We start from the raw sequence: 15,039 nt of genomic DNA, 5'->3' as shown, positions 1-15,039 counted from the left end.
GCAATGTGATATGTTAAAGTAGTACTTGCGCAGACCTGTTATATACAAAAACTCAAATTGACACCTTTGCCATTTAACGTATAATGTATAATGGATCTCAGCATCTTATTCCCTATGACGTCATTTACCATATAAGGGCAACGGAACGTACAAAATATGCCAGGACCTTACATTTTAGAACAGGGCAAAAGCACGGACTGAAAGCTGAGAAACACAAAGGTCACACCGAAATAATAGATAATGGGATGATAGTACAAGTATAAATTTCTCCATTGATGGTTTGAAAAATAATACAACTTGACATTTCGCCCATTGCTCATATTTTCCCTCGCCCCTACGGGGCTCGGAAAAATACTTCACAACACGGTAATATCATCATGCAAGAAGTATTCAATTAGAATCAAACTATCCTTTTCGTTCCATTTTATTGTACCTCTAATAGCAAAATAGACAGAAATCTTGCCCTTTTTTACTTGTGGATATTGGAATTCGATGAGCAAATTTCATAGTGTTAGCACGGCCAAATGAGACTGAGGAGAGCTTACATATTATTTTCGTACTCTCCGCATACGACTAAATATGATGGTATCCGTATACATAATTGCTAAGTTTTGTGCTATTACCTAGCCTGATCTGTTCAAGTTTGATCTTTGTGACCACAAGCCACAGGAAACGCTGTCTCCATCGTCAGTAAATAGGAATTTGTTTGCTTCAAGTAGCTTCATAAAACACGTCAACTTCATCAGGTCGAAATAAATGTTAAATAAAGCGGATCAATTTGGAGATAATGGCTTGATTCTGTATCTTGGAATCACAGAATAATTGACAGTTTAGTACAATCACTGCCTATTCTTATAATATTCTTCACAGTTTATCCACGAGTTCACTTTGATCACGAGTTTACTTTGATCAATTTGCGAACTCTCTCCAAAGACTAAAAATGATGATACCTGTATATATAATAGCACAGTGTAGTGCTACTACCTAAACTGATCTGTCCAAGCTTTATCTCAGTTTGTGGCCTTAGCCCACAGGCAACCCAGACAGAAAAGTCTGCTTCGATTGTTGGTAAATAGGTGTAAAGAGGAGTTTTGAATGTCATCGCTACTTCACTTCGTACTTTCATAAAACACTTCACCTTAGCCCACAGGCAACCCAGGCAGAAAAGTCTGCTTCGATTGTTGGTAAATAGGTGTAAACAGGAGTTTTGAATGTCATCGCTACTTCACTTCGTACTTTCATAAAACACTTCACCTTAGCCCACAGGCAACCCAGGCAGAAAAGTCTGCTTCGATTGTTGGTAAATAGGTGTAAACAGGAGTTTTGAATGTCATCGCTACTTCACTTCGTACTTTCATAAAACACTTCACCTTAGCCCACAGGCAACCCAGGCAGAAAAGTCTGCTTCGATTGTTGGTAAATAGGTGTAAACAGGAGTTTTGAATATCATCGCTACTTCACTTCGTACTTTCATAAAACACTTCAACTTCATCGGGTTGAAATTTGTAACTTCCTGCCAGGAATGATTTGGTGAAGGAGCTGCCATAACTGTGGCCAGATGGTGGACTGTAGGTGTGTCCAAGGTTTGTGTAGGAATTTGTGTTGGATGAGGCGTAGTGGCTAATCTTCATATCCCTTCCTCCACCAAAGACGGGTCCATATGATGAACAACTGTATATGGAATAGCGCCTAGAACTATACTGTCCTGTTTGAGACAGTTTCACTGGTGCCCAGGCTGGCTTGTTAACCAATGAAAACAAAAAGGCCTTTGAGCTGTACAGATGCCTACAATTGGAATCTAATAAGCATAATGGTAAAAAAGAGTCACAAACTATTTCAGTAAACTGAGATGAAGGTGAATATTTGTAACACTTGGCCAGAAGAACATTTAAAACGATAGAGAAATGGCGTTTACGAGCGTATTTTAGTTAACAACAACAATAAAACGAAAAGCTATTGAATAAACTTTCCTCTCCCTTTTGACTTCAAACTTTCTCTATGGTAAAAGAAGTTATTGCGTAAATACAGAGAACAGCTTTTCCTAATGGAGTATGATCTTGTACAAAATTTAATTCCAATCAGATAATCAGACAACAGAAACTTTATGTCAGAGTTTCTTTTCAGGTTCAAGTTATTTTAGAGGAGAGACTTTAAGTCGCTTACATCTGTTCTGGAAAATAAGTAACCGCATGTAGTGTCAAATGTTAAAAAGTGGACGCGTGTTTCAATGAAATGAAAAAATAAGGTGAAAGCATTCAATGATTCACTTACCCCATGATTTGCTGGTGTATCCACCAAAGATGTATTTTCCCACACGAATAATGGTCACTGTGGGCCCTTTGTTGTCACACTTTGAGTGGAAGGTAGTGCTGCTCCAACCATCCACTGATGCAAGCCAGCAGCGCTCCCAGTAAGAGGACTGGCTCTGTTTAACAGGGTTTAACCAAATTCTCAATGTGCGCAGGTAATGAACATTATATGTCAGTATGTCTGATCGCTCCAAACCTGAAAAAGAAAGATATTAAAGCCCGTTTTAATCGTTCAATTAAAAAGGGATCAATTTCGGTTTCAGTCCCGGAACACAATTTAATACCAAATGAGAGTGAATTAGCACAAATAGCAGCAAATGTTTTTCTATTTTTTAAATGTATTCATTTATTTATTAGCAATAGTTGGACTTGTTGGCCCATTTCAGCTTTAAGCTTGTTAAATAGGGCTGCTATAAATGATAACTAGGCCAGAGCACAACACCGGGAGATATGTTCGCTAACCAGTACAGAGAGACGTAGGAGTTTATAGTCTTTATCCGAGAGGACTAAAATGTTCAATTACTAGCAAATGTCATGGAAGCGACACCACGTTCTCTTCAGTTTTTTTAAGACCCTGAGTGTGGAGCCCTCGATCTTCCGCACGGCAGTCCGGCGCTCTACACCATGAGCTGACCAAGTGCGGTTTTGGGATATTTTTCAAATGCTTGATCCATACAACAAACATATCGTGCTATTAAGACAAGTGATACTGCCTTCCGATTTCATATTTTTAAAGCTCTGCAGCAAAAGTAACTAATAAATAATACCCCCCAATTTTTCTGCAATCACCAAGGTTGTTGTCTCTACCAATCCGAAGCTGTTTTTAGCCCGGCAAATAAAATATACGTTTTCTTCAACCATTTTAATTAGAAGACATCCATCTTTCTGAAAAAGAGGAAATGAGTCAGAAGACTTTTGGCCATGGTACCATTCAACGTTTGGACGAGGAGAGCCTGAGGCTTCGCAACACAGGGTTACATTTGATCTTGGAAATGCACCGACGAATGTTGGGGGCCTGTTGGTAAATTTAGGTGGTTCTGAGGAAAGAAAAAAAATCAATTTAACAGTCATAGAACAAACGTGGTGGAGATCTCAAAAGTCTAAGCTAAAGATGGCGAGACGAAGCTTATCATAATCATAATTGATTGTTACAATGTGGTAACTTACACAGCAAAATTATATAATCACACATTTCCAAAAAGATCTTGGTATTAGAAAAGTCTTGATCAATAGACCTGAATAACCATCATGATTCGATTAGGGGCATTATCTGATTCTGAAAACAAACGGCACTGATCTTCTAACACTTCGAACAACTGAAAGCAAAGATGAAAGTCGCTCAAAAGTAAAAGACCTTACCTTTTATGTGCAATCTGCTTATTATTCGGAACATTTCCAAACCAGTGTGAGCTGTACACATGTACGACCCGGCATGTGACCTTTGTACGCTGCTTATTCGAAGCGCACCATCTTCCACAGTAGCATTAGATAGAGTGCCTCCAAGTTTACGCCACGTTATCTTGGACGACAGATGGCCTTGAATCCAACAGTAAAAGATTACAGGCTCGTCCACAAAGACTTCCTGAGATACTGGATACACACTGATCTTCAGTGGAACAACACATTCTCCCTTTGGTCCCTGAATACCAACCAATCCTCTGCTGCCTTTGCTTCCTTTTAAGCCAATGGATCCTTGTTGTCCTTGACGACCCTTTGTTCCAGTCTCTCCTCTAATCCCGGGTGCTCCAACGGACCCTTTGTCGCCCTTGTCGCCTTTTACTCCGAAAGGGCCCTCGGGTCCTCTTTTGCCACTCGCGCCTGGAGCCCCGATTGGACCTGGAGGGCCTCTTGAGCCGGTTTTCCCTGTGGCTCCTTTTTCTCCTTTGTACCCTGGATACCCGTGGGCACCTGGAGGACCTGGAGGTCCTGTCTGACAAATCTTGTTGTTGCAGGATTTATTGAACTTGTTGTTAATTTCCTGGCGGACTTGCTGCAGAGTTATTGTTCCTGCAGCAACATTTCTTCTCTCTCTTTGATGATCACGGACAGCAGATGACACACTTCCAACTTTGCTTTCAAAACCTGTAGAAGTTACGATAGCAAATATTTCTTATGGGATTAATGAAATAATGCATTTTAAAGTGCGAAAGAATAATCTTAATTGATGTAGTCGTTTATCAATCGATGCTTTCGGTGAAGAGAAAGAAAATGGAAAGTAGAAACAAAAGAGGAATATGCAAATGTTAAAACATTAATATTCTCATAAAATCGGTGCAAAAATGAATATATGAACATGAAATGGAGTCAGAGTTAAAGAACAAAAAAAGTTCATAAACTAAGGAACCTTGGACGTCTATACATTTTTTTGGAAAATAGCCCGAGGACTGTCTGAAGCTGCCTTTAGTCTTGAGACTTTTCAGGTGCGAGATTTCAAGTAAGCTCATTGAGCATCTTGCTCAAAGTTCTGTTCGTAAGATATAATTAACAATTCTACTGTCATGAAAATTTCGGTGCTAAAAATTAGCGGTGATCAAACACATTAGTGTAAGATAATAAGAATGTATGCTGCTGTGTTTCAGGAAGTCAAAACAGTGGGAGTCATAATGATGTGGTTCAACATGTTACCTGATCCAATTTGCATTCTTCGGTGGCCTGACGCACGAATGCATGTCACCCTACATTCCCGTAATGTGAAAGCAGATATTTTCGATAACCATACAGTTTCTTGAGTAAAGAGAAACGATAGCAAAAACTTGTTGATTACCTTAAGCGTGTTCTTTCACATATAGCTTGTGAAAAAACAAAATAGATGAGATTTAAAGCGTTAGTTGAGTTTGACCTTTTCCAAAAATATCCTTGGCAGAAGGATAACATACAAATAAAATACAACTTAAGATAGATTTTCGTTCTGCCTTATTTCACAATCAACGGCAGTGGAATTGTAGCGAGTATTCTGTTTCTCGAATTGAGAAGCAAATGAACGATTAATCATTTTGTGCTGTGATGCAGTTTAATGTTGGTTATTGAAAGCTAACAGATCTGAGGTACGTGTAACCAATGACTCACCAAAGATAACATCAGGCCTTTCCTTTCTCCTTGTTTTGGATGCAGTTTCATAAATTTGTAACCTCTCCTTCACTATTCTTTCTATGTTTGTTTTCAGGTCATCGTCAATCCGCTGAATTCGGTTTTCAAGCCTTATTTCCAGCGCTTTCGAATTGTTGTACACAAACTCGATCCTCATAAACAAAAATGTCACAAGAGTCAAAGAAGTTACTGAAATAGCCACGGAAATTCTGCAGATCTTTTCAGTAGATTTCGTGCGGACGTTCCTCTTTGCATCCATTTCTGTATCGGCGATCTTTGAAACAGGAGGAATACAGTTCGCTGGCGGGGACTGATGTAGCTTAAAAACGTTAGTTAAGATGAAACTACCCTCTCAGCGCTGAGCTGTTTACGCGTACTCCCTTTAGCTTAAAATATCACTTACACATTTGTAACACAATACAGATTAAATTTCTTAAGAGGAGGTCTTTGACCGAATATTTTTTAAGAGCAGGGTGAGTCTGAAATAGAAGTGAAAAGAAAGTGAATCGTCAGATGGAGGAAGAAAAACGTCTCCATACTCATTGACAATACTCCCATCGTAGACGTCAGCTTTTCAGATTTCTCTGAGACAGGTTAACCCTTGAGGCTACGATGATTTATCATTAAGGATGCGAATATGACTTAAATGAGGTTGAAAGCTCAACACATGTTTTGGGGATGACCTTAAGCTTGAAGCTTCGCCCTAAAGTTATTCCCACGTTGGCTTTGTTGCGGGGAACGATGCACGAAATTCAAAACGGGAATCGCAAATTAAGGCTGAGTTGAAAACATTAACTAAGCCATCAAATTTGACTGAAGGTTTCAGAAATAACTTTACAGACTACTCTACACGAAGCGCTACAGCAATTAATATTCTTTGAATGTTTTTCAAATGTATTTTGATACTTCTGGCTAGACAGAAAAGCAAATACAGTGTTACCTTATACAACAAAACGGATATTTCCATGGAGGAATAAAACTATGATGATGGAAAACCTATATTTCCGATGGAATCTTTTCGCGTGTATTAGTCACACACGTTGCACAAGTCATAATGTTTCGCCCGTGACAGGTGCAGTATTTTTAAGCGAAGTAAATATTCCAGCACTGAAAAAAGTCGGCGTTAATCCAGCTGAATTCGTTGAGGTATTGAAACGTTTTATAGCTATCCGTGTTGCTCAGTAGTAAAACAAACACTTTCTTCTGTTGCAGATACAAGAAATCATGAAATCGGTTACCTTATTTTGTATCTGGTTGGTTAAATAAAAAAAAAAAGTATTCTGGATCACTTACAGCTCACATATGAAATTCGTTTAAGATCACCAGCAATTCTAGGCCGGCGATATTCGAAAAAGTTAACTGTAACTTTAACTGGACTAGACGTGAACTCTTCATGCAGATACTACCTTTGAGCTGCAATTCATCTGTTTAAGCGGAGAAGTCCAGTCACTGATGTTTGTAGAGGAACAAGATGTATCAAGCTTTTGTTAAAAGGAATAGATAGATTTTACTTTCGTATGCAATTTACCTCAATAAGAGATTTATTGGCAAATAAATGTCAAAATGAATCCAACGAGCGCTTTCTGTTGTAAAAATGGTAGACACAGTCTCCCTCTCATATCTACGATATGCCTAATTTCACCAGTATTAAATTGTAGCATTTCCTTTTTCCTTCGGATCGGATCCACGCATGCCCACCTGAAACTACTCTCTTACATTTTTTTCGAATTCAGGTTGCCCCACATGAGAGCTATAGATTCGTATTAATAATCAGGGCCTGCCCGCAACCGTAGAAAAGATGCACACCTAATAAACGCGCGTATAAATTGAATTTTTTAGGTTGTAAGTTTTCTGCCTAGTCGATTCTGAAACTTTCTTCGGTTCTGAATCCACTAGGACCGTCTGGAGGCTCAGAAGAAAACCGGCGAAAAATACGTCCTCTGTTCTTATGTAAATTAGTGTGATTCTCAACTAAACGTTGAGGAAGGTAAGTGTTGGTCTTGCGTCTCTTTCATTGGGCAAATAGTTGACTCTTGTCAGGTTTTCAAACTTTCATACGGCATCTTATTCACTATGACGTCATTTATCATCTAAGGGTAACGGAACGTGCACAATATGTCACGACATTTCATTCTAGAACAAGGCAAAAGCACAAGCGGAAAGCTGAGCAACACAAAGGTCACACTGAAATAATAGAAATGTAATAATAGTGCAATTATAAATTTCTCCATCGATGGTTTGGCAAATAATACGAACTGACATTTTGCTCATCGCTCTTATTTTCCCTCGCCCTTATTGGGCTCAGAAAAATACTGCGCAACACGCAAATATCACCGTGCAAGAAATATTCAATTGGAATTAATCTATCCTTCTCGTGCGATTTTATTATACCTCTGATAACAAAGTACACACAAACCTGGTCCCTTTTTACTTGTGGATATGAGAATTCGATGAGCAAATTTTTTAGCGTTAGCACGGCCAAAGGAGACTGGGGAGAGCATACATCTTATTTTGGCACACTCTCCTACGACTATAAAATGATAGTATCCGTATGCATAATTGATCAGTTTTGCGTTTATCACGGCCTGATCTGTTCAAGCTTAGTCTTTGTGGCCATAAGCCACAGGCAACCCTGTCTCCATTGTCTTTAAAAAGGAATTTGTTTCCTTCAAGTAGTTTCATAAAACACTTCAACTTCATCAGGTCGAAATAGGTTGCGTAAATCTTATTAAAGATGACGGACCGATGTTAAATAAAGCAGATCAATTCGGAGATAATGGCTTGATTCTGTATCTTAGAATCACAGAATAACTGACAGCTTACTACAATCACCGCATATTTTTATAACATTCTGCACAATTAATACCCGAGTTCACTATAGCGTCACTTTGATCAATTTACGCTCTCTCTCTCCAACGACTAAAAATGATGATACCTGCATACAAGATTGGACAGTTTAGTGCTACCACCTAAACTGATCTGTTCAAGCTTTATCTCAGCTTGTGGCCATAACCAACAGGCAACCCAGAAAGAAACGTCTCTCTGGATTGTTAGTAAATAGGTCTAAATAGGAGTTTTAAATATCATCGTTACTTCAGTTCTTTTACTTCAAGTAGTTTCATAAAACACTTCAACTTCGTCAGGTTGAAAGTTGTAACTTCCAGCTAAGAATGATTTGGTGAAGGATTGTAAATAACTGTGGCCAGATGGTGGACTGTAGGTGTATCCAAGGTTTGAGTAAGAATTTGTGTTGGAAGAGGCGTGGTTCTTAACGCTGACATCGTGTCCTCCACCAAATGTGGGTCCATAGCTTGAACAACCGTTTATGGAATGGCCACCATGACGATGCTTTCCTGTTTGAGACAGTTTCTTTGGTGCCCAGCCAGGCTTGTTAACCAATGAGAACAAAAAGGCCTTTGAACTGTACTGGTATTCACAGTTGGAAACTAATAAACAAAATGGAAAAAAAGAGTCACAAACTATTTCAGTAAACTGAGATGAAGGTGAATATTTGTAACACTTGGCCAGAAGAACATTTAAAACGATAGAGGAATGGTGTTTACGAGCGTATTTTAGTTAACAACCGCAATAAAACGAAAAGCTATTGAATACATTTTCTACCTCCTTTTGAGTTAAACCTTTCTCTATGGTAGAAGAAGTTAGTACGTAAATACAGGGAACAGCTTTTCCTAATCTTGTGTCAAAATTTAATTCCAATCAGATAATCGGACAAAAGAAACTTTATGCCAGAGTTTCTTTTCAGGTTCAAGTTTTTTTAGAGGACAGACTTTTAGTCGCTTACCGTGAGTTCTTGAAAAGAATTAATCGCGTGTGGTTTCAAATGTTAAAAAGTGGACGCATGTTTCACTGAGTTAAAAAAAACCCGAAAGCATTTGATGATTTACTTACGCCATGATGTGCTGGTGTATCCACCAAAGATGTATTTTCCAACACGAATAATGGTCACTGTCGGCCCTTTGTTGTCACATTTTGAATGGAAGGTAGTGCTGGCCCAACCATGCACTGATGCTCGCCAGCAGCGCTTCCAGTAAGAGGACTGGCTTTGCAGAACAGGTCCTAACCAAACTCTCAAAGTGTGCAGGTGATGATTATTGCTTGCCAGTATTACTGATTGCTCCAAACCTGAAAAAGAAAGGTATTACAGCCTGTTTTAATCGCTCAATTTGGAAGGGAGTGAATCAGCACAAATAGCAACAAATTTTATCTATTTATTTATTATATTAATTTATTTATTTGCGATACTTAGACTTGTTGGCCCAGTTCAGCTTTAAAGCTTGTTAAATAGGGCCTGTATAAACAATAACAAGGCCAGAGCAAAACACCGGGAGATATGTTCGCTACTCTTTGCGAGAAGTGCGTGAGTTCTTTAACGTCCCCTGCTAACCAGTACAAAGAGACGTAGGAGTTTATCGTCTTTATCCGAGAGGACTAAAATGTTTAACTACTTGCAGATGTCATGATAGCGGCTGCACATTCGCCTCAGTTATTTTAAGATCCTGAGTGTGGAACCCTCGATCCTCCACACAGCAGTTCGACGCTCTATACCATGAGCTGACCAAGTGCGGTTTTGGGATATTTTTTTTAAAAGCTGGATCCATTCAAAAAACATATCGCGCTATTAAGACAAGTGATAATACCTTCCAATTACATATTTTCAAAGCCTTGCAGCAAAAGTAATAAATAATACCTCCAAATATCTCTGCAATCACCGTCGTTGTTGTCTCTGCCATTCCGAAGCTGTTTTTAGCCCGGCAGATGAAATCTACGTCTTCTTTAACCATCTTAATCAGAAGACATCCATCTTCCTGAAAAACAGGAAATGAGACAGAAGCCTTTTGTGCCTGGAACCATTCCACGTTTGGACGAGGAGAACCTGAGGCCTCGCAGCAGAGGGTCACATTAGTTCCTGGAATTGCACCGACCACTGTAGGAGGCCTGTTGGTAAATTTAGGTGGCTCTAAAGAAAGAAAAAAACCAATTTAACAGGCACAAAGCAAGCTTGGTGAAGATCTTAAAAAGTTATATTCAGTTTATATTTTCTTGGTTGTAGAAAAGTCTTATATTGTTTGTAAGTATTACTGATTGCTCCAAACCTGAAAAAGAAAGATATGACAGCCTGTTTTAATCGCTCAATTTGGAAGGGAGTGAATTAGCACAAATAGCAGCAAATTTTATCTATTTATTTACCATATTCATTTATTTATTTGCGATACTTAGACTTGTTGGCCCAGTTCAGCTTTAAAGCTTGTTAAATAGGGCCTGTATAAATAATAACAAGGCCAGAGCATAATACCGGGAGATATGTTCGCTACTCTTTGCGAGAAGTGCGTGGTTCTTTAACGTACCCTGCTAACTAGTACAGAGAGACGTAGGATTTTATAGTCTTTATCCGAGAAGACAACGATGTTTAACTACTTGCAGATGTCAAGGTAGTAGCAGCATATTCGCCTCAGTTATTTTAAGATCCCGCGTGTGGAACCCTTGACCTTTCGCATGGCAGTCCGGCGCTCTACACCATAAACTAACCAAGTGCGGTTTTGGGATATTTTTTTAAATGTTGGACCCATTTAACAAACATATTGCGCTATTGAGACAATTGACACTACCTTCCAACCACATATTTTCAAAGCCTTGCAGCAAAAGTAATAAATAATACCTCCTAATACTTCTGCAATCACTGTTGTTGTTGTCTCTGCCAATCCGAAGCTGTTTTTAGCCCGGCAGATGAAATCTACGTCTTCTTTAACCATCTTAATGTGAAGACATCCATTTTCCTGAAAAACAGGAAATGAGACAGAAGACTTTTGGGCCTGGAACCATTCTACGTTTGGACGAGGAGAGCCTGAGGCCTCGCAGCAGAGGGTCACATTAGTTCCTGGAATTGCACCGACCACTGTAGGAGGCCTGTTGGTAAATTTAGGTGGGTCTAAAGAAAGAAAAAAACCAATTTAACAGGCACAAAGCAAGCTTGGTGAAGATCTTAAAAAGTTATATTCAGTTTATATTTTCTTGGTTGTAGAAAAGTCTTGATTCATAGACCTGAATAACCATGATGATTATGTTGGGGGCATTACCTATTACCCATTACCTGTAACTGAATGCGAAAGCTGAAAATCACTCAAAAGTGAAAGACCCTACCTTTTACATGCAATCTGCTTAATATTTGGAACATTCCCAAACCAGTGTGAGCTGTACATGTGTACAACCCAGCATGTGACCTTTGTACGCTGCTTATTCGAAGCGCACCATCTTCCGCAGTAGCATTAGATAGAGTACCTCCAAGTTTACGCCACGTTATTTTGGACGACAGATGGCCTTGAACCCAACAGTAAAATATTACAGGCTCGTCCGCAAAGACTTCCTGAGATACTGGATACACACTGATCTTCAGTGGAACAACACATTCTCCCTTTGATCCCTGAATACCAACCAATCCTCTGTTGCCTTTGCTTCCTTTTAAGCCAATAGATCCTTGTTGTCCTTGACGACCCTTCATTCCAGTCTCTCCTCTAATCCCGCGCGCTCCAACGGACCCTTTGTCACCCTTGTCGCCTTTTACTCCTTGAGGTCCCACAGGTCCTCTTTTGCCACTCGCGCCTGGAGCCCCGATAGCACCCGAAGGGCCTCGTGAGCCGGTTTTCCCTGTGGCTCCTTTTTCTCCCTTGTACCCTGGATAACCGAGGGCACCTGGAGGACCTGGAGGTCCTGTCTGACAAATCTTCTTGTTAACACTGCAGGATTGATTGAGTTTGTTGTTAATTTCCCGGCGGACTTGCTGCAGAGTTATTGTTCCTGCAGCAACATTTCTTCTCTCTCTTTGATAATCACGGATAACTGATGACACACTTCTTACTTTGCTTTCAAAACCTGCAGAAGTTACGATAACAAATATTCATTATGGGATCAATGAAATGCATTTTCAAGTGCGAAAGAATAAGAAGAATTGATGTAGTCGTTTATCAATCCATGTTTGCGGTGACGAGAAAAAATGAGAAAATGGAGACAAAAGAGAAATACGCAAATGTTAAAACCTTCATATGCTCCTAAAACTGGCGCAAAAATAAATAACAAAAAAAAAAGAAGGAACCTTTTACTTCTATAAATTTTGTTCAAAAATAGCCCGAGGGCTGTCTGAAGCTGCCTTTAGTCACGAGACTTTTTAGCTGAGAGTTTCAGGTAAGTTCATTGACCATCGGAGTATTCGCCAAAAAGTCCTGTTCGCCAAATATAGTCAACAGCACTACTGTTGTCAAAATTTCGGTGCCATAAAATGGTGGTGATCAAATACGTTAGTCCAAGAGAATGAGAATGTATACTGTTGTGTTTCAGGAAGTTAAAACAATAGGAGTTATAACTTCGGTTTGGTTCAACAAAATGTTACGTGATCCAATCTGCATTCTTCAGTGGTCTGATACACGAATGTATGTCACGCTACACTACCGTAATGTGAAAGCAGATGTTTTCGATAACCATACAGTTTCTTGAGTGAAGCAAAACAATAAAATGTTCACTTGCTGATTACCTTCCGCGTGTTCTTTCGCATAAAGCTTGTGAAAAGAGAATAATAATTCAGATTTTAAGCGTCAGTTGAGTTTGACCTTTTCCAAAAATACCCTTGGCAGAAGGATAACAAATAAAATACAACTTAAGACAGATTTTCGTTCTGTATACTCGTATAGCGAGTATTCTATTTATAAAATTGAGAGGCAAACTAACGATAAAATCATTTTGTGCTGTGATGCTGTATATTATAGTGTTGATTATTAAAAGCTAACAGAACTGATGTACGTGTAGCCCAATGACTCACCAAATATAACATCAGGCCTTTCCTTTCTCCTTGTTGTGGATGCATTTTCATAAATTTGTAACCTCTTCTTCACTATTCTCTCTATGTTTGTTTTCAGGTCATCGTCAATCCGCTGAATTCGGTTTTCAAGCCTTGTTTCCAGCGCTTTCGAATTGTTGTACACAAACTCGATCCTCATAAACAACAATGTTACAAGAGTCAAAGAAGTCACTGAAATAGCCACGGAAATTCTGCTGATCTTTTCACTAGATTTCGAGCAGACGTTCCTCTTTGCATCCATTTCTGTATTGGCGATCTTTAAAACAGGAGGAATATAGTTCGTCAGCTGGGACTGATGTAGCTCCAAAACGCAAGTTAAGATGAAACTACCCTTTCAGCGGTAAGCTGTTTCAGTGTACCCCGTGACATCTTAAAATATCACTTATTCAGTTGTCAGACAAATTAGATTAAATTTCTCAAGAGGAGGTCTTTGACCGAATTTTTTCAGGGGCAGTGATGAGTCTGAAATAGAAATGAAAGGAAAATGAATAATCAGATGGAGGAAGAAAAACGCTTGCATACTTATTGACAATACTCCCATCGCAGATGTCAGTTTTTCAAATTTCTCTGAGACAGATGACCCCTTGAGGCGACGATGATTTATCATTAACCCTTTAACTCCCAACATCTCGTTAGTAATTCTCCCCACTGTCTGCCATAAAATACTTATGATTTCAATTTGGAGAATTTGGTATTGGGGTTCAACTTGTAGTCCCCTAACTGAGTTTTTCTTTTTTCTCCTCACTTGTCTGCTTGATTCTGTGTTGATACTGTAATGAGAAATTATGTCTTGGTCACTCTTTGGAGTTAAAAGGTAAAGGGTGCGTAATAAGACTTAAATGATGTTAAAAGCTCAGTACTTGTCTTGGAATGAATATAGTTTCTTTAACAAAATGTTTTGGGGATGACCTTAAGCTAGAAGTTTCGCTCTAAAGTTTTTTTTCACGTTTGCTTTGTTCCGGAGAAAAAATGATGCACGAAATTCAAAAAAGGAATCGCAAATGAAGGCTTAGTTGAAAACATTGACTAAGCTATCAAATTTGACTGAAGGTTTTAGAAATCACCTTTCAAACTACTCTACACGAAGAGCTACAGCAAATGTTCTTTGAATGTTTTTCAAATGTATTTTAATATTCTTGGGTAGGCAGCAAAGCAAATATAGTATTACCTTACACAGCAAAACAGATATGTCCATGGAAGAACAAGACTATGATGAAGGCAGGTAAATGAATCATTCTTCCAGTCTGTTTCACGGAATGGCTTTGGCCAGTAAGATCATGCAGATGTTTTTTATCAGTATAGCTTTGCCCCAGCTTGCGCAGAAGTATCAGGTTTACCAAAGGAGTACAGGAAGAAGGGTAGAATAGGAAAAAAAAAAGATGTATTTCACCGAAAAGAGCTTTTCAATGGATATACTTAGCAACATGATATTTTGGAGGGGTACAGGTGCAAACCTATCTCTGGCGAAAAATGAAGCAGGCACGTTCACTTGCTCGGGTAAAATGCTGTTACTGGATTTAAAGAACCCAAAAGCTCCACTCTTTTCCTTTTAAATGTTTATTACAAAATTTTAATGTCAGAGATGGACATTTTCCTATGGAAGTTGCTACGAAAGTGTTGTACCTTGTTCAAATTTCTCACTTTTTCTGGAATTCACCTTTAGCCGCTTACAGCAAGGCGTGCTAAACTTTAAAGACTCTTGAAATAAATCCTACAGATATTTGATTTAAAGAGAAAATAAAGTAAGTTTTGATCTCTGAGAGAAGTGTTCAGACT

The 15,039-nt window shown here is 38.9% G+C and overlaps 2 protein-coding genes across 3 annotated transcripts; both read right to left on the bottom strand.

Moving 5' to 3' along the window:
* Window positions 1-406: 406 nt before the first annotated feature.
* Window positions 407-5,771, bottom strand: LOC131783025 (uncharacterized). Its single transcript, XM_066166987.1, has 5 exons — window positions 5,376-5,771; window positions 3,669-4,391; window positions 3,077-3,346; window positions 2,272-2,505; window positions 407-1,798 (listed from the first exon to the last, which is right to left on the bottom strand). Exons 1-5 carry the CDS (start codon window positions 5,653-5,655, stop codon window positions 1,458-1,460), a joined length of 1,848 nt encoding a protein of 615 aa, XP_066023084.1. The 5' UTR covers window positions 5,656-5,771; the 3' UTR covers window positions 407-1,457.
* Window positions 5,772-7,767: 1,996 nt separating this feature from the next.
* LOC136281342 (uncharacterized) lies at window positions 7,768-13,597 on the bottom strand. 2 transcript variants are annotated; one of them, XM_066167844.1, is made up of 6 exons: window positions 13,225-13,597; window positions 11,556-12,284; window positions 11,074-11,343; window positions 10,105-10,374; window positions 9,306-9,539; window positions 7,768-8,842 (listed from the first exon to the last, which is right to left on the bottom strand). In XM_066167844.1, the coding sequence occupies exons 1-6, from the start codon at window positions 13,502-13,504 to the stop codon at window positions 8,505-8,507; spliced, it is 2,121 nt and encodes a 706-aa protein (XP_066023941.1). In that variant the 5' UTR covers window positions 13,505-13,597; the 3' UTR covers window positions 7,768-8,504. The 2 variants fall into 2 exon arrangements, with proteins under 2 accessions (XP_066023941.1, XP_066023942.1); XM_066167845.1 differs by lacking the exon at window positions 11,074-11,343.
* Window positions 13,598-15,039: the final 1,442 nt, after the last annotated feature.

Source organism: Pocillopora verrucosa, chromosome 5 (assembly GCF_036669915.1).
Source record: "Pocillopora verrucosa isolate sample1 chromosome 5, ASM3666991v2, whole genome shotgun sequence".
Lineage (NCBI taxonomy): Eukaryota > Metazoa > Cnidaria > Anthozoa > Scleractinia > Pocilloporidae > Pocillopora > Pocillopora verrucosa.
The sequence above is the reverse complement of the archived record's forward strand: the minus strand, read 5'-3'. Positions and strand labels throughout refer to the sequence as shown.